General features: G+C 44.9%; 1 protein-coding gene across 2 annotated transcripts; it reads right to left on the reverse strand.

Moving 5' to 3' along the window:
* Positions 1 to 1410: 1410 nt before the first annotated feature.
* NOL8 (nucleolar protein 8) lies at positions 1411 to 25753 on the reverse strand. 2 transcript variants are annotated; one of them, XM_088019119.1, is made up of 17 exons: positions 25677 to 25753; positions 24509 to 24674; positions 23900 to 23962; positions 22450 to 22528; positions 20512 to 20647; positions 19717 to 19787; positions 16314 to 18054; positions 14974 to 15066; positions 14419 to 14541; positions 14106 to 14196; positions 11542 to 11680; positions 10443 to 10520; positions 5941 to 6209; positions 4361 to 4490; positions 3808 to 3875; positions 2736 to 2815; positions 1411 to 2307 (listed from the first exon to the last, which is right to left on the reverse strand). In XM_088019119.1, exons 2-17 carry the CDS (start codon positions 24645 to 24647, stop codon positions 2257 to 2259), a joined length of 3351 nt encoding a protein of 1116 aa, XP_087875245.1. In that variant the 5' UTR covers positions 24648 to 24674; positions 25677 to 25753; the 3' UTR covers positions 1411 to 2256. The 2 variants fall into 2 exon arrangements, with proteins under 2 accessions (XP_087875245.1, XP_087875244.1); XM_088019118.1 differs by having other exon boundaries at positions 2736 to 2818.
* Between the last annotated feature and the right edge of the window lie 287 nt (positions 25754 to 26040).

Consider the following 26040-nt stretch of genomic DNA (forward strand, 5'->3'; position numbering starts at 1 on the left):
ACTGAGAAACATTTTATGGTACTGTTGAAAGTCAAATAAATAAAATCTTTAAAAAAAGATATACATGCATAAAGAGGTTGAGCAAGTGGAAAAAAAGATTCTAGAAAAAAAGTTAAACGTCAAAATCCACAACTTGGATCAGAGTTGACTCCTCACTTGTTAGAGTAGGAGTCAAAAGGTAATGTCTAAAACTGAAAAACCAAGAAGGGGCACCTACGTGGCGCCGTTCGCTAAGTGACCGACTTTTGGTTTCAGCTCTGGTCTTGATCTCCGGTAATGAATTAGAGCCCTGCATCTAGCTCTGTGCTCAGCGTAGTCTGCTTCAGATTCTCTCCGCTCCCCCCAACTCATGCTTGCACAAGGGCATGCACTCTCTAATAAACCTTAAAAAAAAAAAACACCGAGAAATCACAGCATAAGCATGTCAGGTAGAGATATGGAAAGAAGTATCAGAGAACACATAAAATTGTTGAAGATGGTTGTATCTGGGGAGCAGGAATTAGGGGTGGGCAAGGATACTTGACATCACTTGTCTGTTTTGAAGATGGAGGGTGTGACAGATTTAAATATGGCCAAATTCCTTGACACTTCTCCCAGTGAGAGGCGATGGTCTGTGTCCCCTTCTCTTTGGTTCTGGCTGGGGCCTGTTCTGACCTGTAGAATATAGTGAAAAGAAACTGGCAGCTTCTGCTTCTGACACCTGGTTGCCATGCCGGGAGGAAATGCAGGGACAGGCACTGAGTGAGTGAGCCATTTTAGAAGTGGATCCTCCAGCCCCAGTTGAACCATTTCGGTGACACTATGGGGAGGAGGAATGCGGGGTGCCAACAGAGTCCTGACCAAATTGCTTATTTGTGAGCAAAATTATTTTACTGGGATGACCTGTTATGCAGCAGTAGGAATGTATAAATGTAATCTGCATCAAAAGACGGTGGAACATTTGGATTATTTATCCCGCTGAGTGGTGGTTTTTCTGTTTTCCATCAAGTCTTGGAAACAGGAATCCCAAAAGACTCTTTAGCTGCTTACTTCTTTGGGCTTGTTTATTCAAAACAACCCTCAGTTTGTTCCCTGTATTTAAGAGTCTCTTATGGTTGGCCTCCCTTTCTGTCTTTATTTAGTTGCTGGAGGGGAGGTCGGGGGATGGGGTAACTGGGTGATGGGCATGAAGAAGGGCACTGGATGTAATGAGCACTGGGTGTTAGATGGACCTGATGAATCAATAAAGTCTACCCCTGAAAGTAATACTACACTACATGTGAACTAACTTGAATTTAAATAAAATCTTGAAAGAAAAAAAATGTACCGAGCAACCACTATGTGCGAGACACGGTTCTACGCAGTTGGGACACAATGGTCAATAAACCAGATGACATCCCAGCCCTCTAGAGTTTATATTCGGTCAAGGTATAAATTAATAAATACTTTAATTCCAGATATACACATTGTGGCTCAAGGACCATTCCTGGGGGCTGTCTCTATAACACAACTCTGAACAGAGTGCAGTTTAACAGGCATACCTGTCTTGAATCCTAACCAGTTTTATTTAAGGAGATATTAAATCTGCTTCCCTCTTTGAACTCAAGAGTCCTGACAGCTAACTTGGATTTTTCATAAGCCTCTGGTTAAACCAGAGTTTTGGGATTAATGGGCTCGCCTCCCATCAATTCCTGGAGGCCAAGACCAGGAAAACTCTACTTGGCATCCTTCCCTGGTCCTCACAGAACTCTTCTATGATGCTTGTCTGAAATGTCTTACATTTTAGTTAGTTGTTCATCAGGACAGAAGTACAGAACTCAGTCTAATTTGTATTCAACTTCTTTTTAAAAAAGGACAAAATGGAGGTAAAGTATATTCTATACAATCAGAAATAAATATTTCAAGTAGCATATAATTCACACAAAGCCAAATTTGGAAAATGTAAGTGCTCTTACCCATATATTTAAAGACTTTATGTAAACCCTGCATTAGAAATACCCAGTAGTTACTGAGGATAGCACAGAGATTATAATATAAAAAGCATTTTGCGGGATTGTTTTGTGCTTTGTTAAAAAAAAAAGTTCAGGTTATTTTTTTGAAAAGTTTTAGGAAGAGATACAGAGGAAATCCACAGAAAAAGATAGCAGAGTGATATCTATCAGGCAGATTTTGAATACTCCTTCACTGTGAGTTCTTCTCGTTTAAAATTATTTTCTGTATCACCCAGTTTCCATAGGTGAGCCTTCTTCACATTTGTATCAAAACCAATGCTGACAGTTATTTTGGTTTCACTCTCCTTTTGGCATCCTTATGTTTCTTCCGGCAGTCCTATATAAACATATCAAGGCTTTGTTAAAAATAAATGTAAATCATTTTCAAGATGTTCTGTAACTATATAGTAAAATTTAGATTATTCAATGTCAGGATTATGGAAACCATTATGGGAGTTGTCTACAATTGAAACTGTATTTTAGTCTTCCAAAAATCTCATGATTTACTGTTACTTAACAAGCATGGCTGGAACTCCGGCCCCTAAGTCGGCTGTTCTGCAGACTGCTAACCTGCACCAGGTGTGGCCTAACCTAAACAATGCCTCTCCCTGCACTGTGAGCATTTAAATCATGGTCTCAGGTGTCATCCTTTGTGTCTTCAGGTTCACACCTTACTCTCACTCTCTTATACCAGGCAAATATTAACACAAAGATAGCACGGCATCTATTTTAGGAGACAATCAATATGGAGATACAGTTACTCACCATCCGCAAGTTGTTTGTTCTGGCCTCCCAAGAATTCCTGCTAATATTATTCCCCACTCCTCTCCAGAATAAATCAGAACCTACTATGGGAACATAAAAAAAAAAAAAAGACAAGGCAGGAGATTAATGCCTTTAAAACAGATGGTGTGTTGGGGCGCCTGGGTGACTAAGTCGGTTAAGCATCTGCCTTCGGCTCAGGTCATGATCCCAGAGTCCTGGGATCAAGCCCCGCATCGGGCTCCCTGCTTGGCGGAGAGCCTGTTTTTCCCTCTGCCCACTGATCCCCCTGCTTGTGCTTGCGCTCTCGCTTGCTCTCTCACTCTGTGTCAAAAAAAAAAAAAATCTTTAAAAAAAACCAAAACGGCATTATCAAGGGCTTCAATTCTAGTTTGCACCATTTTTTCCCCCAATTTATGTTAATTTTAAGAATATTTTGTTTTTGCGGCACCCGAATGGCTCATTAAGCGTCTGCCTTCGGCTCAGGTCATGATCCCAGGGTCATGGGACTGAGCCCCGCATTGGGCTTCCTGCTCTGCAGGAAGCCTGCTTCTCCCTCTCCCACTCCCCCTGCTTGTGTTCCCTCTCTCACTGTCTCTCTCTGTCAAATAAATAAATAAAAAATCTTAAAAAAAGTATTTTGTTTTTTACAAAAAGAAAATGTGGCACTGCTAGGATTTTACTGTTTATGTATCATTTACCATTATGTGTCTTGGTTTCTGTTTGTGCCAGGCTTTAAGAAAAGAGTTCACCAAGAGCCTGGACTTTCAGGGTCCTAAAAACAGGAGTTTTGCATGTCTAGCATCTTAGCAAGTCCCCATAGCAAAGAAGTCCTTGTTGATGATACTGAATGAGGGAGGGAGGGGTGGAAAGGAGCCCTCAGCCCTCCAGAACTTATTAAGCCAACCGGCATCAGTCTAAGAGGGACCGCTAAACCACACGACAGGGGAAAGGATCACGATTTTTGCCAAATACTTCTTTCTTGGATGCATGTGACTCTATTGGAATGCGCAGTGGTGAGAACTGTTCTATACCATTTCCTGTTCTATACCATTTAATGAAGAAATGGACTTACCATGAAGTCTTTCATCATTCTTAGAAAAAAAGAAAAATCTAGTGGTCTCTTTCTCAGGTAATACTTCTCTAAAACAAAAGAGGAGAGAGAGAGAGAGAGAGAGACAGATAGACCTGGGTTAATCTCAATATTTCAGATGAAATGTTTACACTGAAAATATAAACGAACTATTCCTTAAATAGATCTGCTTTATGTTTTGCTCATTTTGCCCTGATTTAAAATGACTCCACCCTCTCTTCAACATTCTTCTCTTGGATCTGAAGCTTTGGTAAAAAGGACTCTTTAAGGCTCACGCTGGTTGCTGATGGTCTCATCCCACTATTGCTATATCCCATCTGCCAGTGTTTCCCGTGGGACAGCTCCAGGGTCCTCCTTCCAGACCCGGGGCTTCATAACCCCCACCCAGTGCTACCCAGGTTGAAGAAGAGAAAACATGCTCCCTGTCACAAAAAAGCTCGAGAACTCTGAAGGAGCTGAATAAGAAAATTAAGTTGTCTTGTATACTTGTATCAGCATGTCTAACTCAGGCTTTACACCAAAAGAAACTGCTTACCCGGGGCTGGGCTTCCTGTCTTCCGTTTCTTCTTCGGCAACATCCTCCTCTTCGGAACTGCTATCTTGGAAACGAGGGGCTCCCTGCCAGACAACCTTCCCGGTTTTCACCGGCTCAGCTTTGTAGGTGTCTGTATTGTTGGGACAAAGGAAGGGGACAGGACTGTAGCTGAACGCACTCTTCTGGTCACTTTCACCATGCATACATATCTCTACGTGTCCAGGATCTTAACCATTAATTTAAAACAGGTAGTATTGTTTTTGATTTTCAAATATTAATTGAGAGAAGGTGTCCTATTTTTTGGCATTGCCAGGGTGATGTGATAAGGAATATAGTAAGAGCATAAAAAGACATAAAAACCAAGGGTTTATAAACGGGCAACATAATTTAAAAGGAACCACCTGTGCTAGCAAGAGCTGCCTAAATAGAGCTCGATGCAGTGAGACCAGCTGCCCCTCCTGGTTATTCATCAACGAGGAAAGGAACATATATGTACACTTTCAATTCCCAAATCCTCTTTCCAGAACTGCCGAAAAGGCTGTGGACAGTGCCCCAAGTTCCCCAAGCACCGAAATCACACCTCCCAGGTTGCTGAGGGGTCTCAGTGCACATTTCAAGGCTGGTTCTCACACCTGGCTCTTGGCTGGAGGAACTACAGTCAGTGTCACACCAGCTCTGCTCAGCAGTTTGCGATAGATGCTGGTGCTCCGATGGACAACACAGCAGAGCACAGGACGCATCACTGTGTCTTACGTACACAAATTCTGAAACACTGGATCTCTGCACCTCGTGCTGGAGGACCACAGAACTGACATACTCATCTGCTAACAGGTGGATGCTATGTTAACTGCTAATCTTTAATGCAGCACACGTTGTGGTTAGGTGGGCACGTACTCTCCGAGATGCGGACATTCTGTTTTTTACAGTGAACTTCCAGGAAAGCTGCACTTCCACCATGAACACCAAGTGAAGAACAGCAATCTCCCTTACCAGGGGAGACTATCACTAAGTAAAAGGCATTTAATTTTCCGCTCATGTTGGCCTTTATAGGTAAACCTCCTGAAATGGAATGCGAAATTGTATGTACTGGGGTTTTTTTTTTTCTCCAGGTTCTGGCACGTTTCCAAGGACAAAGTCTGAAAGAACTGACGTATCGATGACATAGTGTACCTGTATAAAGCCAGGGTGGCTTATTTCCCCTTTCCCCACCAGATGGCATTGGCTTTCCACAAGTCTTGGCTCTTCTAACTGCATGTAAGGCACGAAGCTGTTTAAATAGAGGACTTACTATATACTTCCTCGTGATTATTTCCACTCAGAAGGAATGCTGCACATTACTCTTGCACTTCCCTTCACATGGCACCTAACTAGACGTTTGCTCCCTTAAGTGCAAAAACAATCTCTTGCTGTTACAGCTCCTGGCATGTTGTTTTGGCCGTATGATACCAAATCTCATATCGTTCATTTAGGTGGAAGAAAAAATTTCTTCAGCTAATGTTACATCGTTACACTTAATATATGCTCAATCCATTATGTTCAAGCTGCCTGAAGTGGAAACGTTAAAAAAATTTAAAAAGTACCTTCCTTTACATCTTTAGCGTCTGAATCAAAAAATGAGAATGTGAACCCGCCAGGCTGCTTGGCCCCTGTCGTCAGAGTGGCCGGGTGGTAGATGTCAACTTTTTCGCCATCATGATTCTCACTAGAAGGTATGTCGTCTGCTGTTTCACTGGTAACTTTTGTAGTCTGAAATATTTCTTTTATGTCGGCAGCAACGCTATAATACATCTCTTTAGACACCTCAGGCAGCTTCTCGGCCTCCTCCCTTTGCTTCCTCCGTTTTGCTTTACTGCAGTGACATTTACAGACACGAACATCACAAAGAGACCATCAGTTGCCAGAGATTAGAAGAACAACACCTTAGAAAACTAATCCCATTCTTTCAACAACCAAAAGCATCTACACATAAAACTCTACTCATAAAAGCAGAACCCTGACCAATAAGCTTTTATTTTATTTTTTAAAGATTTTATTTATTTGACAGAGAGAGAGACAGCGAGAGAGGGAACACAAGCAGGGGGAGTGGGAGAGGGAGAAGCAGGCTTCCCGCCGAGCAGGGATCCTGATGTGGGGCTCGATCCCAGGACCCTGGGACCACGACCTGAGCCGAAGGCAGACGCTTAACCAACTAAGCCACCCAGGTGCCCCTGACCAATAAGCTTTTAATAAACAAAACTATGCCAAAAAGCTCCAAGTATTACACACGAATCATATCCTCTTCTATCCTCTGAGCTACATTCCAGAAATCACACGTAATATACTAGCTTTAAGTAAGAAAATCATTCAGCTGCAATAGGCCTCTTACCTCACCTGCAAAACAAACCTGCTACACCAGGTAACTTCTAAGTTCTAAAATTCCGTGACTTTCACAAAACTGGTGTAAAAGAATGTAGTCATAATTAAGTTTTAGAAATGAATTGTAAATGTGCTAAGTCTACTTTGTCTTGATATGAAATGTTGATGTTACTATATACCTGTTCTGCATTTTTTTCTTTGATCTCAAAAAGTTACATGGCTGTTTGCCAATACTGAATTTTAGTTATTAAAAGATTAAAATCCTTTTTCTTATCAGAGTCCACTCCACATATCATGAGTAATATTGGGCCAAAATTCTAACTGTATTACCTAAAATAATAAGTTAACAAGATATCCTGTTTATCTTATTGGGGGAGACTATTGTGAAAAGAAACTTTTTTTTAAAAAGATTTTTAGATTTATTTATTTATCTGACAGAGAGAGAGAGTGCGCACAAGCAGGGGGAGCTGCAGGGAGTGGGAGAAGCAGACTCCCCGCTGAGCAAGGAGCCCAACATGGGACTTGATCCCAGGACCCCAGGATCATGACCCGGAGCCGAAGGCAGATGCTTAACCGACTGAGCCCTCCAGGCGCCCTGGAAACAAACTTTTAATACTTCATTTAAAACACCAAACTGGCTAGGATTTAAAATAGGGATGCCTACGAAACTGAGCACTATGAAAAATGGTATACTTTAGGCAGTTCCATGTGATTATACTTGAGCCACCATGTGGTGGTTTTAAAAGTGGTCCAAAGATCCTCTGATCCTTTTTTAAGATGTGGAAGTTAATTCCCCTGTTCCCTAGCTCAGGTCAGACTTCCTGACCCCGTGAGGAATGCACTAAGGCAGATGAGATGGTGTGTGACTACTGAGGGTCACAGAAAGCACTGGAGCGCTCTCCTTGCGCTCTCCCCTACAGAACACCGACTCTGGGGGAAGCCAGCTGCCATACTGGGAGGGCACGCCAACAGCCAAATGGAGATGCAAGGAACTGAGGCCTCCAGCCAACAGACACGTGTGTGGGCCAACCTGCAGGTAATCTCCTGAGAGCCCCTGAGCCAGAATTACCTAGTGAAGCACTCCCAAATTCCTGACCCACAGAAACTGGGATCTAATAAATCTTTAAAGCTTCAAGCTACTGAATTTTGGGGAAGTTTTTCTACACAGCGATTCAAGACTGATGCAGATTTTGGTACTCAGATGTGGGATGCTGCTCTAACAAAAACCCAAACCGTAGGAAGGGCTACAGAGCCCAGGTAATGGGCAGGCGTCAGAAGACAGGAAGGACCGTGTCAGCAAGAGCCTGAAGGAACTGTCAGGAGGAGTCACAGAGCCACTGAGGAGGCTGCGGGTTGGCTGCAGGACGGTGAGGGAAATGCTGTTGAAACCAAGGAAAGGGATCCCTGCTCTGCCATGGCACAACGCTGAGCAGCACTGGGTCACCTCCTTTAAAGCAAAACCAGGGAAGTGCCTGCTAACAGGGTGCGAGCTAGGAAGACATCTGGGAGGGTCTGAAGGTATTTGCTGTCTGCAGTACAACATGAGCAGACACTGAAACCAGAGACATTTCTTTTCCTTTTTTTTAAAAGATTTTATCTATTTATTTTGACAGAGAGAGACACAGTGAGAGAGGGAACACAAGCAGGGGGAGTGGGTGAGGGAGAAGCAGGCTTCCCGCGGAGCAGGGGGCCTGACGTGGGGCTTGATCCCAGGACCCTGGGATCATGACCTGAGCCGAAGGCAGACGCTTAACAACTGAGCCACCCAGGCGCCCCTGAAGACATTTCTTATAAGGAGCCAGGACTTCATGGTTTTGAAGACCCCTATTTTCTAGAAGGCAAATGACATGAAATTTAAGAAATGGCCTCTAAGCAAAGATCCAATCTAAGACACAGGAAAACACGGTCTAGAGCAGGTGTTGGTCAAGCTGGGCCCCAAAGACCAAATCCAGGCTGCTGCCTATTTATGTGTGCACTGCTGGTTAAGAGTATCTTTTATGGTTTGAGATGGTAGTAAAAATAAAAAGATGGTTTTGTGACATGGATATATTATGTGAAATGCAAACCTCAGTGTCTGGCTAATAATTTTATTAGAACACAGCCTTCCTCACTAGCTTACGTATCAGCTGTGGCTGCTTTCACAAGGCAGAGTGGAATCACTGCAACAGACAATATACTTACCTCAGTCTAAATATAAAGCAAAACCCTTTGTTAAGACCCTAGCCATAGCTCAGAAACCTCAACTGTTTGGCCAGTGAGGCTCCTAAGGACTTTACAGGTGGTGTCTCAGCAGAAGCCCACAGTCAAATGACTGGTGGCTTCTGCCTCATGGGAGTGAACCTCAAGAAGATCACAGGAGACCCACAAATATTTTAAGAGAAATATATTAGCAGAAACACCCCTTGGATTAACAGGTACATTCTACAATGACAAGGCTTTTGGATGCCCACATTTCTACAAGCAAAAAGCAAGCCGAGAAAATCACTCAGCCACAAACACACACCACCATTCACAAAAAAGGAAGGATGATCCAGAAGGCAGAGTCAAGAACCACAGAGAATTATTACCAGGCCTGTGGTTCTAATCAAAGAAGTCCCCACATTTCCCAGTGTGGACTTCAGAGCTGCGATGGACCAGTGACCCCTGTGCCTCGTGCTTCCCTCAGGTGAACAGCAGGGCTTCCAGCAGCCATCCTGTGCTTGCCCCACCACTGTGTGTTCGTGGAGGGACAGGTGACTTGTCCTCTAGTTCACAGTTCTCATCTGTCTCGGATCAGAAGGACTGCACTCATGGTGTTGTACTCAAGGAAGTGAGACCATTAGGCCTCATTTGCCTCTAGATCTGATTTGGACGACAGCACCCCAGTTTCTGAACAGATATTGTGAAAGTGAGGTTTCTGGGCCATCGAGGGAGGGGTGAGCGTACTGTGCATGTGGCAGGAATGTAAACAATCTGGCTAGTGGGCAGTTTATGGCAGTTTTAAATATGCCCACATATTCCTCGTTACTTCTCCCTTTAAGAGGTGTTGTTTCCAAGCCACCTCCCCACATTGAAGTATATGGGTTGGACTTAGTGACTTGTTTCAAGAAAACTGAATAAGGCGGATTGTCAGTGTGTGACTTAAGACTAGGTCATAAAATACACCGTGGCCTCCTCCTTCTCTTTGGGGCCACCTGCTCTGGGCGAAGACACCATTTCCAAACAGCCTTCACCTAGTTTCCTGGCACGGCAACATCTTCTGTAACTATGACACAGTCATCAAATAAAAGGTTAACATCAATCCGTTACTATTAACTAAGCTCAAGCCTCGTTCTCATTTCCCGTTTTTCCACTGACTGTCTTTTTTGCTCCATGATCTAATTCAGTACACCACACTACCTTTACTGACTTTAACAGTAGGAAAATGAAGGCATTAAGCCAGGCAGGGTTACTGGTTGCTCCATGTACTTGCCATATTTATCAAACTGATAGTGTGACGGCGCAGGCACAGGAAACAGAGGCTCTACAACACTAGAGCAGTGTCGTGGACTGAATTGCTGCCCCCAAAAAGATACGTCCAGGCCCTAATTTCTAAAACCTGTGAACATTACCTTATTTGGAAAAGTTACGAAGTACCTTGCGAAGAAGAGATCACCCAGGATTATCTATCTATTACTCTCTATTTCCCTCAAGGTCTGAAAGAGATTAATCCCTATGATCCTGCAACAGAGAGTAGTAGCTGATTTACCTTCCCTTTGGTTTATCATCGGTCGTCCTTTCGTAAGTGGCGTGGTCATGCCTCGTTGGATCATAATGTACGACATCCCTGTGTAAACAAGACAGGAGTAAGCTGGCAGACAGAAATCAGAGCCAAATGCAAAAAATTAATAGCAAATTGTAATTCAACATCGGGACAATTCCAATTTTTTTTTTTTTAAGATTTTATTTATTTGAGAGAGAGAGAGAGAACAAGCAGGGGGGAACAGCAGGCAGGAGAGGCAGGCTTCCCACCGAGCAGGGAGCCCGATGCGGGGCTCGATCCCAGGACCCTGGGGTCATGACCTGAGCGTAAGGCAGACACTTTACAGACTGAGCCACCCAGGCGCCCCAGGACAATTCCAATTTTTGAGCAAGACAAAACCACACAATCAAAGAAAACTATCAGGATCTTGTTAGAAGGTCAAATTTTATAAGTTACCTAGTTGTGAGTTTCCCTGAGTCTTTTTTTTAACATTAAAAAATTAATTTACACATACTAAAATAAATATGGATAAAACCGGATCTGCATAAAATATTTTAGTGGGGAAAGCAGGGGAAAGTGAGTAAAGGTACAGAAAGGAAAACTGGGGGCTCCTGGCTGGCTGTCTGTAGAGCACGTAACTCTTGATCTCGGGGTCGTGTGTTCAAGACCCCGTTGGGTGCAGAGCTTATTTTAAAAAAACAAACAAACAAAACCCCTAAAAAACAAAAGAAAGGAAAATTGATCACATGTTGGTGACTAAGAAGCTGGTATACAGGGCTTTCTAAACACCAGTCTCTACAAATTATGTGTTTAGAATTTTCTGTAATGAAAAATTACATTGATAGAGTTCTACAGTTAATATTTAAACCATCTGTCCAAGCTGCTTCACTATTGAAAGCAAGGCTGCTGTGACACCTAAGCACAAAAATAGAGAAAAAATTTAAAATTAGTTTCTTGAACTACGCCACTGGGTCCAAGATAAGTATGTTTGTAAGGGTCTGATACATTTTGCCAACTGCCCTCCGCAGGACGTCTAAAACGGCCTAGTTTTAAACCGAGTTCAATAATGAAAACAGGGTGGAACGGGATGGAACATAAGCCATACCTAAATTTCTTGGCAGCTACCGATCCTTTGTGTGCAGAATTGCTCACGGTGGTGTGCAAAACACTCTGCATGACGTTCAGGGCTTTGAGCTTCTCTGCAGCAAGTTCCTCTTCCTCTGCTGTTCTCTCGTCATTTACCTCTTAGAGGGAAAGGGCTAATTAGTAATCTCTTGGCAAACGTAGCTTGAGCAGTCTCAATCATCAAATAATCATAAAGCACCTAAACATGGGCAAAGCACACTGAAAGAGGAGAAAGAAAAGTCTAACCCTGTTTTCCTAACCTCCCTAACCCCATGACTCTCAATGCCATAGGGAATCCAGAAGTCACATGACCAAGAAATGAAAAGTCCCATTTCCACCTGTAATTATGAAAGCAAAATCTACAGTTGATGGCTTTCAGTGGCAAATCAAAGTTCTTAAGGCAAAGATACACAAATGCAACAGAGCAAGATACTAATCACAAAACCACAGTGATTACAGACTGATTTTTTACCACTCTAAAAATGTGACTTAAATTATCTATCAACCTAAAAATGAAAGGTAGTGAAGGATGGCAATCCTCCTGACTTAGTAACACCTTACAAGAAGTTGCTCGGCCTCTGCTTCAGTAACAAATGCTGCAGGAAGAGAGCCATGGGTCCTACACACACAGGGCATTGTGGGCCCAAATGCTGTTGTCTTCAACTACAGGAAACACAAACATCAGACAACAAAGCAGCTAGTCTGGATTACAGGCCAAAATACAGAGGCGGTCTAAGCCTGGAAGACCCCTGAACTCACTGCAGAAGACAAGCAACCAAGTCACAGATACCAGAATAAGACACTAATTTGAGTAAGTTCTCTACAGAAATACCTCAAATGTCTAAGGATTCAAAGGAGGTAGAGAGTAGGTTCAACTGCATCAAGAAAAGCTTTATAAACCAGGTGGAGTCTAAGGCAGGAGACACCAAGTGGATCCCGTGAGGGGAGGGCCTGCCAGGTGTAGCAAACAAAATGAAGACACACACTGAAGAAAGCACAAAGCGTTTACATTAGGTTGGACCATATGAATGTGCTAACATGCAACTGCTTTCACTTTGATGTACAAGGGAAGGCTGAAGCCACAGGGAACCTAAGAACCCTAGGAAGAATGTACACGTAGAGGCAAAGGGAAAACCAGGAACCAAGAATTAGGAAGAAAACAAGAGTTATGGTGTGATGGGAGCAGAGGGAAGAAAACATCTTGAGGTGGTGAACAGGGACGAAAGCCACAGGCAGGCTGAAGAGGCTGAAGCTGGAGGAAATGCCACTGCGCTTGGTGAACAGGCATCCATGGCTGTGAGACACAGACTGAAGAGCCAGAAGTTCAGAAAGCAACCTCTGGACGTAGCACTCAATGCAGGCTATTCCACAGTTCTGTCTGTCCCTGCCTTCTCGAGGAACTGTGAGCAAGAAGCTCTGAAACACAAGTTGGTGTGGACCCTGGGGAATTTACTCTGAACGCTGGTTTCCAGAAACGTACACTACACAGAATAATCACCTCAAAAAAGAGTGGCTGAGTCAGATCAGAAAGTGCATTTTCAACAAAAAGCCACTTCTTCTGAATTACCTGCAATTTACTTTTTATTTTTTTATTTTTATTTTTTTTTAAGATTTTATTTATTTGACAGAGAGACAGCGAGAGCAGGAACACAAGCAGGGGGAGTGGGAGAGGGAGAAGCAGGCTTCCTGCAGGAAGCCCGATGTGGGACTCGATCCCAGGACTCCGGGATCATGACCTGAGCCCAAGGCAGACGCTTAACGACTGAGCCACCCAGGCACCCTGCAATTTACTTTTTAATTTCAAGTTTAGAATGCAAAAGATGGAAATGGCAACTAGAAATCTGGCAGAGTGGAAGGAATGGGTTTTTTGGGGACCTGAGGCCTAACTGTGTCCGCAGAAAGAAGGGCAAGATGAGCACTCCTGTGAGCGGGGGTAACAGGAAGTACGAATGGTGAGGCCTAAGGCTCAGGGTAGATTAACTCAGGAAAGAGAGAAAAAGGTGTGAGGATAGAGAAGTCCAGAGACGGGAGAGGCAAGCAGGGGCCTCACTTGAAGGGCCGCCCTCCTGGCCAGGCGGGAGGTGCGGGCTTTCTGGAAGGGTAAGAGAATAGGTCGTGTGGAGATAGTCTGGAGCTGCTGTGAAGGAGGAAGTCCTAGAGAGCATCACTGGCTGGGAGATGCACCCGCATCGGGAGGACTCCAAGCAGAAGGGCACTCCGTGTGCACTGCTGCTCCAACACCTGCCCCGGCATGCATCCCGGAGGGAAGGCGATGCTCAACTTCTCCCCCAACCTCCCCCGCTGCACTACTGCCAGGTGTTTTCCCCTGCCCCCCGGCCAGGGACAGGACGGAGGAAGACTGTGTGGATGCTATCCTCTCCTGTCCTTTTGGGCAGCTTCAAGCTCAAGGAGGACTGTGTAAGCAGCCCAGGGGTGACAGGCCTCACAGTTCCAAGGCTTGGGGCGCAGTTTCTCCTAGACCAGATGACTTCTCAGGGCCCCCCAGCTCTGACAGCAGGACTGTTTGGACAGGGAGGTATTTACCTTCCTGTTCCTCTTCACTGTCACTTTCCAGAAATCGGGAGTCCATGCGGAATCTGTCGTCAGTGCCAAAGTGAGACTGCAAGTCCAGGAGCTACACAGACACATGGACAGCTGGGAGCCATGTTCCCAAGACCACGCTCCCACAGAAGACCCTCCAAGCGCACCTCCTTCACCCTGGAATTCACTACATTAGTGTTTGCATAACCTCACCGACCCATGAACCATCCAAATAAGCCTGTACTTACCCGGATGGAAACACCATGTCAGCAACAAGGACATGTTGTAGGTGGGATTATTTTCAGTCTTCACTAACCTTCTGCCCAGCTCTGCCCTCAAACTGAGGTTTAATTCTGAACCTGTGACTGTCGTCTTCGGAGCCAGCTTCTTCATCTTCACTGCTGTCAAAGAGCCTTCCAGATGCTCTGCTCACGGACTCCTGGAACGCAGATGCACACAGAAGTGCTTATTAACAACGGAGGCGATCTGCAATCCCTTCTTTACAGTCTTCCTCTCAGTGAAGACCCAGAAACCCAGCTGCATCTCCCAGGACTTGGGTCACTTATCTGGAGACTCCCTGTGCAGTCCGCATTGGGGGAGGGGTGCAGTTACGACAGAGGACACTTTCTGCAGGGTTGCACTGGTACTGATGCCTCCTGACAGATGATGTGGAGGACAGATTCATGTGGGGGAAAATCTCCAAGGTCCCTGGTATCGGTATGTGTGGTGGTCGGGGGTGCCAGGGGGCTCACTGTGGTTCAGGAGGACTTGGTGTTGAACGTGGCAGTTGTCGGAGGTCTTGGTATGCAGGAGGCAGAAATGGAGCTGCGAGAGTGGCGGAAAGCCCGCATGGACTTCCCGAGCTACTTACCTTCAGGGGCTCCTCTCCCATGTGGTTTTGCTCCTCTGTCTCGCTGTCAGAGCCAAAGATGAGGTGTGTTGGCTTGCCCTCTGGATGACCATCCTAGAGCAGTTGACAAAGGCACCACACCTTAAGACAGCCCCTTCTCATCCCTTAGAGTGAACGCCACCATCCACGTCTTTCCCGAGATGGAAACTTAAGACTTCTTCCTCTCCATGTGCAGTTGGTCCCCAAGTTCCAGGTGTGGACCCTGCTGCTATCTTTTAAGTCTACTCCCACTGTCACTACCTTAGTTCTGGCTAATTACCTCCCAAAGACTCCCTGGTTCCAGATTTCCCAATTTGACCTGTTGTTTGTCATGGCCTAAACAATCTTTCCCACCTCCAAGGCTGGTAAATGTTTTCTGTAAAGGACCGGAGAGTAAATATTTTAGGTTTTGCAAGCCATATATAATCTTGGTTCTTCTTTTTAAAAACCCTTTATAAATGTAAAAACGTTCTTCGCTTGAAGGCTGTACCAAAATGGGCCATAGGCTGGATGGCTTGTGAGCCTCAGTGTGCAGATTCCTGTTCCATTATATACACAGCGCATCTTCACCCCTTTCCTTTCCACAGTCACAGAATAAAGTCCAACCTCCACAGCCTTCCCACCACTTGCCCTGCTCCTCTCTCGAGCATCCGCATCTGCCGTACATCTGTTACACTGACTGCAAACTGCTCCCCTCCCATGCAATGCCTTTCCTCTCCCTTCCCGCCCTCCTGCCTCTGCCCAACCAGTTCACACTGATCCTTCTACCTTAGACTCCATTCAGGCTGAGGAAGCCCCCTGCCTTTCCTCCCGGCTGGCTTGCTGGGGTGCATGAGCACTCTTCTCTCTGGGCCCTGTGCCCACCACACTGTAAGCCAACGACCACCATAGGCAGGGACCACGATCCTCATCCCGGAAGTCTGGCACTAACTGTGAAGGCCTGGGACTTCACAGACGCTTACGGTTGTTGAAAGAGTGAATAAAGTCAATATTGTGAATCTTAGTGAGATTAAATCACTGGTGACTTATTTGCAAATTCAGACACATTAGGACACGTCACTAAACTATGCCAGTTATAGCTTCCAAAGGAAAAGAAATTATGAGGAAAACTTTAGGTTAAAACAAGTAAGAATGTTTTCAGTAAACAGAGTTTAAGCTCAATTCCTCTGGTATATACTAAAGACGTAAGGCGACAAAAGCTTCTAACTCAAGGGACACAACATGAAACGGGTGGGTGCTGGGACAAAGAGTTTGGGGGGGCACGCCGACCTTCACGGGAAGGAAGGGTGGCCTCGTGGTGCCCAGACTGGGAGAGCACTCACCAAGTCTGCCAGGGCGTTATGAACCAGCTTCTTCCGCACTTCCTTTGCTTTCTGCCTTGCGTCCAAGGCTGCCAAACGCTTCTGATTGTCTTCAGCATGCTTCTCCTTAGTGTGAACATCGGACCAACTGTTCACAGAAAGTGGGAAGTTGGTGTTGCTTCCCTGAGCATCTCTGCTGGAGGAGCCCTCTGGTGCTTTCCCAGGCGCCGGGTGGCTGCTCTGTCCAGAGCCCTCTCCGGTCTCCCCCGTCCTGCGGCCGCAGTCTTCATCAAAGTCTACCTTGGGGGTCTTTGCATCAAGACTTAAATATTTATCTTTTAATGGCAAAAGACTAGAAATAGGATTCCTAACTCCCTCTTCCAAACTGCTAGGGGACACCATCTTGTGATCCTGGCTCTGGAAAGTAGAACGTCTCTTTTGAGGTTGAGTTTGGTCTGGGTCATTTGTCTTCTTTGCATGTTGGAGAGGAGTTAGTTTGCTTGATGGGGACCCCTTCTCCATGGACATGCTACTGGGATCAAGTTTCAAGGAATTCTGACCTTTATTTATATTGTCAGAAGCGACAATCTCTTTCAAGGGTTTTTTTATTGATTCCTTTCCATAGAGACAGCCTACTCCCTTAAAAGCCTGGAATTTTGGCTTTAAGTTGTTTCCCTTCGGTTTCTGTTTTCCACAGGTGTTCTCTTCTTCTAAAAGGGCAGCCACAATGTCCTCGGGACAGATACATGGCTGGGCTGCTCTGTGCAGGCCACCCGGAGTCCTGTCACACTTGGCGGTGGTCTCCTGGCCACTGCTCTCAGGATCTTCTTCTGAAGCCTGCAGGACGCCGCCAGCCAACTGTTCCAGACCAGCTAAGGTGAGCCGCACACGGGGGCAGTTTTCCATCATGGCATCATAGTCCTCATCTCCCGAAGGCTCTGCAGATTCTGAAGCAGAACCTGCCTCTTCCCTGCTGCTGTAGTGGGCTGTAACCCTGGGACTGATGGCTTGCTCTGGGTTGGTCTTTCTTTTTTTCGAAGACGTTTTCTTGTATGCAGACTTTTCCATTTGTGAAAACTCTGCATTGTTTTTGACCTCACTGGTCTTTTTCTTTGCTGTGATGATCTCATCTGTATCTCCTGAATCATAGTTGCAGTTGTTTCCCATGGCATTACCATTCCCATCCCGGCAGGAGACATTACTGACACCTAATGCTGTTACAGAACGCAGCTTATGAACACCTGACGTGAAGTCCCCCCGTACGACTTCAAAGGGCTCATTTACAGAGTCATCCACTGAGGACCATGTAGTTTTCCCCAGGCTTTCCTCTCTTGCGATCAGTAATTGCATCTCTTCTTCAGACATGTGATTTCTGTGCCTGGTAGTTCCTGTGCCAGAAGTCTGAACAAACACACTGTTAAGTTTCTGGCTATGAGGAGCAGGGACACAGGGTAACTGAGCAGGAACGGGCTTACAGGGTGCTTCCTGTGCCACCTCTTGTTGTGTGGGATACAGACTGCCCGGGACCATGCGGGGTCTTGCTCTCACAGCTGGAAAAGCAGCAGACGCCTCGTCCTTTTGTGCTTTGATCATCTCCTGGGGGGTGCTGTGAACAGCACAGAACTCCCCTCGTCGCTTCTTACTCATAGGGTCATCCCCTCCTTCCAGTTCCCAGGTAAGGCTGGACACAGGGGTGGCATGAGTGACATCCTCTGCGATCTTCTTTAAGTTGTGGCAGTATTTTGATGGGTCATACTTCATGATGTTACCAGAGTCAAGGGACAAAACAGAGGCACTAGGTTTTAGGAAAACCTATCAATGTGGTAAAGCACAAGGAGTACTGTTTGACCTCGAGCAGTTCACTTACTCGGCCTACCCTCCATTTCCCATCAAACACAAAGAACACTTCGCTGGGTGACCTCAGGATCTGTGGCACTGGCATGTTCAGAGTTAAAACAGCACCATCACGGTTAACTGGCAGAACAGCAAACCCATACGGGTTCTATTCTAGGTACACGGGCCACATACAGTTTTCTGTAAATCTGAGTTGATACTGTAAAGCAGAGTACAGAGGGGCACCCTGCAGGGCACAGCTGGATGCTGCATGTCCTTTACTCCCACTGCTTTTGGCCATTCCTGCCTCCTCAGTCCTGGTGCACCCTAGCTCGGGTTCTCCCAGCCCACTAACATCCATTCCACACTCTGCTCACTCTCTGCATCTTGTAGGTCTTTATTAGGAGGCTAATAATTCTTTCCTAGGCCTGTTTTGTTGCTGACATTGTCCAGAAAAAGTCTAGTTAATGTCAAAGTGCTGTGACGACAGCTAGCATTTGCTGGTTTCCTAACACATATGAATAGGCAAGTGTAAGTTGCTTTCAGCGATCACTCCTGAAAAGTCCTTCTAGGACTTTTAGTTAAGAACTAAATTAGCATCTGGTAACTACTGAATGTGAGCCAAAAACGTGAGATGTGCCAAGCGCTCTGTTGTCAGCTTCACACTGTCCTTCAACCTCCTCCTCTTTGCTGTTGGTGGCTGCCACAGAGGGAAGGCTGAGAGGAAGTGAGCTTTCACGGATGTTAGCACCATTGGCGGGAGAGCAGAAGCAGGTGTGGCCAGTTCTCCAGGGGCCCCAGGGCACAGTAGCCTTGAGCAATGAAGACACCCCCCCACCTCTGCTTTTCTAGCCCCAGGGTGGTAGCGGTCTGCTGCAGTTATTAATCTCGGACCACCTGACCATCAGCTGCATGCTCCCCCAGCACTTGCTGAATTCAACTGTTTGTACTGCATCCCCTCGGGAACACCTGGAGCTGCTTCTGTTTCCTTGACTGGCACACAGGGTTACAGCTTGCCCACAAGTCCACGATGCTGGGACTTCAAGGTCTCAGACAATCTGACTTCATTTCCTCAAGGGAACAGGCCTCCATGTTTGCTTGTCCAGGATGCACACTACTTCTCCACCCACCATTCTCCTGCCCATCTACATATTCCTACCTACTGCTTTCCTCCTGCCTGGTCTTCTTCCCACCACCTTCTACCAACGTAAACCATGCCCCACCTCCTCCAGCGCCTTCTTCAACCACAGCAGAGCCCCCTTGCCCTTCTTCAGCACCTTGGGCAATGGCTTTGAATCCATGTCAATCAAGATGGGGGATGTAAAAGTTAATCAGTACAAGTGCTTCTCTGACAAGTGTCACTTTTGTCACTCACTGGTAAAAAGCCTCCTCACAGTCTCATGAACCTCTCATTGTTTCACACGTGGAAGCAGGTAGGTCATACCTTGCCTAGAAATGGAGAACATAACATTTAAGCATCTAAGATTTACTGACAGAGGCAGGGAAATTCTAGTGGGATGAAGTGAACTTCTGCAAGTATCCATCACTGTGGTAAATAATAATTACTCTGAAAGGCCAAACTGCAAAGGATATTTTACGTTTATGTTGATTCTTTAGGTGAAGGACAGGTAATACTCTTCCAAATTTACTCACAACCCAATTCTAAAAGGAAAAAAAAAAGAATACATTCACTATGTATGTCACAAATGGAAAAGAATAACCACATTGCATAAACACAACTTTAAAAAATCAAACTCATAGTGGGCCATACTACTGTTGGGTTTTGTTTTGTTTTTTAAAGATTTTATTTATTTATTTGACAGAGAGAGACACAGCGAGAGAGGGAACACGAGCAGGGGGAGTGGAGAAGGAGAAGCAGGCCTCCTGCTGAGCAGGGAGCCCGATGCGGGGCTCAATCCCAGGACCCTGGGATCATGACCTGAGCCGAAGGCAGATGCTCAATGACTGAGCCACCCAGGCGCTCCATGTTGGGTTTTGTTTTTGATGATGAAACAGGAGTTCATAAAAACAGCGTGTAAGGAAAGAAAAAAGAAGGACAAGTGGGGCAGCTATCAGTCCCGTATAAATCATGTAGGGCAACTAACAAAAACACTAATCCTTAAAAAGGCAAAGTTGGGACCAGCCTGTACGCCTCACCAATGTCGCTTGGGAGACCCACCTCCATTTGGGTTTTGATTTCTTCCTGTAAAATGAGGGGGCACTGTGCGTACCCAAGACTTGTAAATGCACTGTGAAAACCATAAAGCACTGCCTATGTTAAGTGCTTCAAAGCAAGGGAAAAAGCAACTGCTCTCGATATGGCACCCATGATTCCCCAGTCTCAGGACTCAGTTCCTGGGCTACTCAGGCTGCCAGAGAGACTCACCTTGTGACCTGGTACTTCTGTCCCTGGCACGGCTTTCACATGGAAATCCACCACTCCCATCTTTTCCAAAAAGCTGGTGTTGCCTATTGTTGATTTTTCTTTCTTTGCTTTTGCTTCTTCTCTCTCCTGGGCCAATCTGAATAAAAAAAATATAAATAAGAGTTAAAATAACCAACCATACTATTAAGTGTTTTGTTTTTAATACCATAAAGCTTCAGACTTTATAGTGATCATTTAGGACCTCTCAATTTTCTCCGGCTTACTTTTAGCATTTTCTCCATCCTCAATCCCTTCACTCTTCATGAAGAAGAGGTGTCTTTGAGAGCCCAATCTGCCAATCTGATTATTTCTACCCTCTTAATGAAGAGAATGCAGAATGCCATCACAACCTTCCAATTCAAACTCCCCCACCTTATTCAGGCCTGGACAGCTGCACTGACCAGTCCTCAGGGGCCTCTTTGCCTCTGGTCTGTCTCTTTTACATTCCACTTCCCAGAATGATGGTCAGAATCAAGTTCCTCAGGCATGCCTGCACAGACACTCCAAAGTATCAGCACAGCATGCCCACCCTGCTCAGGACCGGGTCTCCAGTTCCTGCACAGAGTAGGCACTGAATTGCTACGGAGTAAAGTCCCATCACTACCCTGTTCACAGAGGCCCTGAGCTGAAGAACAAAGTCAGAGTCTCACCAGACCACTCCTTCAAAATATGCCTTCAGTAGGCTGCTTGCCACTTGTTTCAGACCTTGCCATTTCCTGGGCCTAGAACAATCTAACCAACCCTCCCGGCTGCTCCAGCTGTACATCCCTAAACTATTTCCCATTTAGAAAGCTCCTAAACCCATATAATCTTTTCTCCCTGACAATAATACCTTGCAGGATCTTAAAATGCTCTAATGGTTATTACACTGTCTTATTCTTAAATCACTTGCATAATTAATCTCATACCTCTCATACAGGGACTTCCTATTATCTTCATGTCTTTATATGACTCTAGCATCAACAGCCAAAATCAACATAAGCAATTTGCTAGTGTCTATTAAAACGTTAAATGTACATAACCTATGATAAAACAACTTTCCTGTGGACATAAACCCAAGGAACCCATGGACTATGCAGGAGTCATTCTCAAGGGTCAGGTATTATGAGAAGTGGAAATAGTCTAAATGTCCATCATCACAGGGGGATAACCAAATACCTTGTGGTATAGCTATTTTCGGAAACAGTACTAAACAATCATTACAAAAAAGGGGGAAGATCTACATCCCCACAGAAGGTTGTGTTTACAAAGATGAGATAGGTATATATTTTTTAAGTTATAACACATGTTGGGGGTGCCTGGGTGGCTCAGTTGGTTAAGCGTCTGCCTTCAGGCTCAAGTCATGATCCCGAGACCCTGGGATGAAGCCCCTGCTCCCTGCCAAGCCTGCTTCTCCCTTTCCCTCTGCTGCTCCCCTTGCTTGTGAGCTCTGTCAAATACATAAAGAAAATCTTAAAAAAAAAAAAACATGTAAATGCATTGCATTATCTTTTTTGGTGGGTCTGGGGTTGTGGGGAGTCACAGTTGAAAGGGATTTTACTCTTTTTTTTTTTTAAAAAAAGGTAATTTTATTTTTAAATTTTATTTATTTGAGAGAGAGAGAATGAGAGCGAGCACATGGGAGGGGGAGGGTTAGAGGAAGAAGCAGACTTCCCAGTGAGCAGGGAGCCCGATGTGGGACTTGATCCCAGGACTCCAGGATCATGACCTGAGCCGAAGGCAGTCGTTTAACCAACTGAGCCACCCAGGCGCCCCTGGTTTTAGCTCTATTTGTAACGTTTGAGTTTGCCAAGTATATAATAACATATTACTTGAGAGTTTCAATCAATTAAGTGAATATATAAAACCAATTACAAGAGAACGAAATAAGAGTTTAAATCCATGCAGAACAAATCTTACCTGTGCAAAAAACTTTCTTTTGCTAGCTGAATTTGTAGTGTTCCACCTTTCCATTTTGTTTTATTTAAAACAGACATACCTGTAAAGTAAAGAATTATTACTCAAATACACGGCAATGCAAAAATATATGGCAGCACGTGCTTTTTCTAATTAGTACCAAGAAAAGTACATGTTTTTCAAAAAGAGACACAGAATAAAAAAACCACGACCTGGGGAGAAAAGGCCTCGCTCCTGGTCTCATCTGAGCCACCCACCCCAGGAGTCCTTAAGCTCCCTATCGTCCAGCGTTCCTAGAAGAACTGAATGAAGCAAACGTGTAAAATGTAAAGCGAAATTTATCATACCTCCACAAAGCGATACCAGAAACCTCTGGTGAATGACTGACATTTATTTAACATTTTATTGTTATCTCCCACACTAAAACTATAAAACGTGAATGTAATTTCAGAGGGTGAATCAGAGGATGATGAAATCCTGTAGAACTTTCATTTATCACCCCACAGTAATTATCACTGTATAACTTGCAAATAAATTAGCTGCAGATAACTAAACTGTGTTTCGACTCCTACCCCCCAGACGCTGATTTTTTTCAATAGCTGCTATCAGCTTTGTTAGTAATAACCACAAGCAGAATTTCTATGTGGTCGCTACTATACTAAGTACAAACGTATTACTCAATTTTACCTTTGCAGTGATATCATGAGGTGAACATTATCTTTGTTGTATACCAGATAAGTAAACTGGGGCTTCTAGTTTAAACAACTTGTTACAGGTCACAGCAGAGCTGATGTGCTCTTAACCACCATTTATTTCTCACTGAATGAGAGGATAGATTAATTTTTTTTCCAATGAGAACATAGAAGGCTGATGGACCTCTTTCTCCATTAGCATGTTCTCTTTTCAGTGTCTTAATTTTTCACTCTAGTAACTCGCACACATTCTTGCATCAGTGGCTGCACCAATTATCTCCCCCTCTTTCTTTGTTGAAGGCCAGTTTGCCCTCAGCTCTAATAAACTTACTGATAGAGATTTCATAATTTTAAGGATTTGGTCTTATAAGGGCACACTGTGAAGCCCTAATGGTGCTTAATGACAAGAATTAGCTGCCTCAGAAATGAACACACCAGGGAGGGGGAGTATGGCATAATATCCAATGGGCTATATGTTAACAGGCAGTTTCTATTAACATGTGTTCTCTTGTCCAAAATATTTGAGAATCCATTTTTGAGCAATGTGCTGCCATATGTCTGCTTACACCAAATGGGATGGACCAAAACCTGCTGAATTGTAGGGTGTTGGAGTTCTCTCAACCATGGCTATTTTTCTGGATGTTTTGCAAGTGGCTGTTAAGGTTTAGATTTAGAACGAAAGTTATTCCAAGTTACACAGTGACATGAAATGGCAAATAGAATAGAAAGCATATAGAAAGCAAATAGAAAACAAATCTTACATTTGTTCAGATCTGCTTCTGCTACTCTGATGTTGATATATGCAAAGACTTTCTGTGGGTTTCCTAAAAGAAAAAAAAATTATTTCAACTTTTACCCAGAGAACAATGTAAAAATGACCAAGTTTCTAAATTTAAAAAATGACTCTTAGAATCTTACTCTTTCAAAGAAAAATCTTGTTTAGTTTTTATTGGATACAAAGATTGCATTTTCCTAAGCAGGTTTATAAAAATATTCCAAGAGAAATTAAGCCATCAGTTAAAGAAGTGTTTCAATTGTTGTATGTTAGTAATATTCTATCTAACAGGACACCTAGTAAATATTAGAATTCTACCTTTGGAAATTAAAAGTTGCATGTTTCAGAAAGCAGATGTTTTGGAATTTAGAATGTCTTTTAATTTCAGAAATGTAATTCTGGTCAGGTTCCACATTTTACATAACACCTTCAAGGCATAGGGCAGGGGTTTGGCACACACAGACTAGTATCTTGTAATGAAACACGTATCACTTTCAGCGTTAGGGCTAACATTAACTCTGGGGTTCCACTATATTGTGATACTTGATGTAAATTTTATCTGCCTTTAACGACCCACGAAGGCCTATAAACTCACCTTGGTCATCTTTTCGTGTGATGATCTCCACATCAGAAACTTCTCCAAATCTGCTGAACTGGTTTTGTAGGTCTGCCTTGGAAATGTTCTGACCAAGGCCACCCACAAATAGGCGCTTCACTTCTCTGTCGGCTTTCATGAAGGCTGCGCATACACTCAGTGTGTTCTAGTGAGAAAAACAATTTTCTATGAAGAGTTCCTTCCCTTGGTTCTTCTCATATCTGAAAAAAGCCCCCCAACTCCTTTCCCTGCACCTTCTACGTCAAATTGTTGGCCTGGACCTGTGTTTCATTTCCTATTGCATTACCTCCAAATTTTATCTCTGGAGACTCTGCTCAAGCCCTAAATCCACGTTTTCCACAAACGCACTTTGGGACAGCACCTCTACGCACATACAGACACAGGTACGGCAAATTCTTTCCTTCTACATGACCACAATATTATACTCTACCCCCTCTTATTTATTTATGCATATTTTAGGTGTTTTTCCCTTATTCATCCACACATTCATTTATTCACTTTAACAAAAGCTGACAGGAATGGGGTGTGGCCGGTTAACATGCTAAAGACAGCTCTCATTCCGGAGCTCCTCGGAGTCCTGGGACATGTGCACAGATGCTACAATTACAATGCTATGTGACAACACAAGCCTCTGCAAAGTGCTGTCCAGTCACAGCGAGAGCAATTGATGCCACAGCTAATACAGGCTTTTTTTTTTTCACCACGTGCCAGCGTTGTAGGAGGCAGTTTGCAAGCCTCTCGTGTTCGGATGAGCAGGGGGGTGAAGGCACCCTCCCAACGGCATTCGGAGAACCAGTGGTGAAGCCGCGACTATGAACAGATCCAGTCCCAGATTCTGTAATGGTAACACCAGGGAACTTGCTGGATTAGGGCAGCCTCAGGAAAACTCTTCCCGAGTTACTGAGATTTAAGGCCCATCATGAGACAGGCGCTCAGCTCGGACCCTGCCCTTCCCCAAGAACGGACAGGCCCTCCCACGCGCGACTTGAACACTGCGCCCAGAAGCCCAAGCAGGGCTGGTGCTCCGGGCGTGAGCCACGGCTACGTCTCTCTGGTAGCCTCCCCAGTCCCCAGCCTTCTTCCTCCTGAACACCCAAAGGCTGCCAAACGACCCCGTCACTTCCTATGCCCCAAACCCACTCCTCACCACCTCGTCTTCGGTACCCGGCGCCGCCCAGGTCCCTACTTCCGGTCACGTGGCCCAACAGGAGGGCTCTGTCTCCCTTCCTACTGGATTTCCAATCCAGCCTCCTAAGGTTCCGTGACCATACTCCGTTCCCGAGTTCTCTTCGTTTGGTTTGCGGTCCTCTGGAGTACGGCGAAGCCTCCGTCATCCTGCCCTCAACGCGCAAAGGACTCAAAACCGGGACTCCCTAATTCGTACGAAAGACGATCAGAGCCTCCGGTTCTTTGACTCCTGGACAAAAGGGCGGAAGTGACCGAACGGACAGAAAATACAGAGGCTCCTGGTCGCGTGGTCCCGGAACCGCCTCTCCGGTGACGTACTCGCC

The sequence above is a fragment of the Eumetopias jubatus genome, unplaced genomic scaffold (assembly GCF_037043125.1).
Source record: "Eumetopias jubatus isolate StellerSeaLion01/CBP00866 unplaced genomic scaffold, mEumJub1_p1.0 scaffold_15, whole genome shotgun sequence".
NCBI classification, from domain to species: Eukaryota; Metazoa; Chordata; class Mammalia; order Carnivora; family Otariidae; genus Eumetopias; species Eumetopias jubatus.

What these genes read in the sequence shown, in the direction of transcription:
- NOL8 (XM_088019118.1), bottom strand. Translation starts at nt 24,647, where the DNA reads ATGAAAGCCGACAGAGAAGTGAAGCGCCTATTTGTGGGTGGCCTTGGT. An exon ending in AAAGAAAGTTTTTTGCACAG is followed by an intron (nt 20,648 to 22,449) that starts GTAAGATTTGTT and finishes TTTTTTATTCAG; the next exon opens with ATTGGCCCAGGAGAGAGAAG. An exon ending in GAACAAACAACTTGCGGATG is followed by an intron (nt 2,308 to 2,735) that starts GTGAGTAACTGT and finishes ATGTTTATATAG; the next exon opens with GACTGCCGGAAGAAACATAA.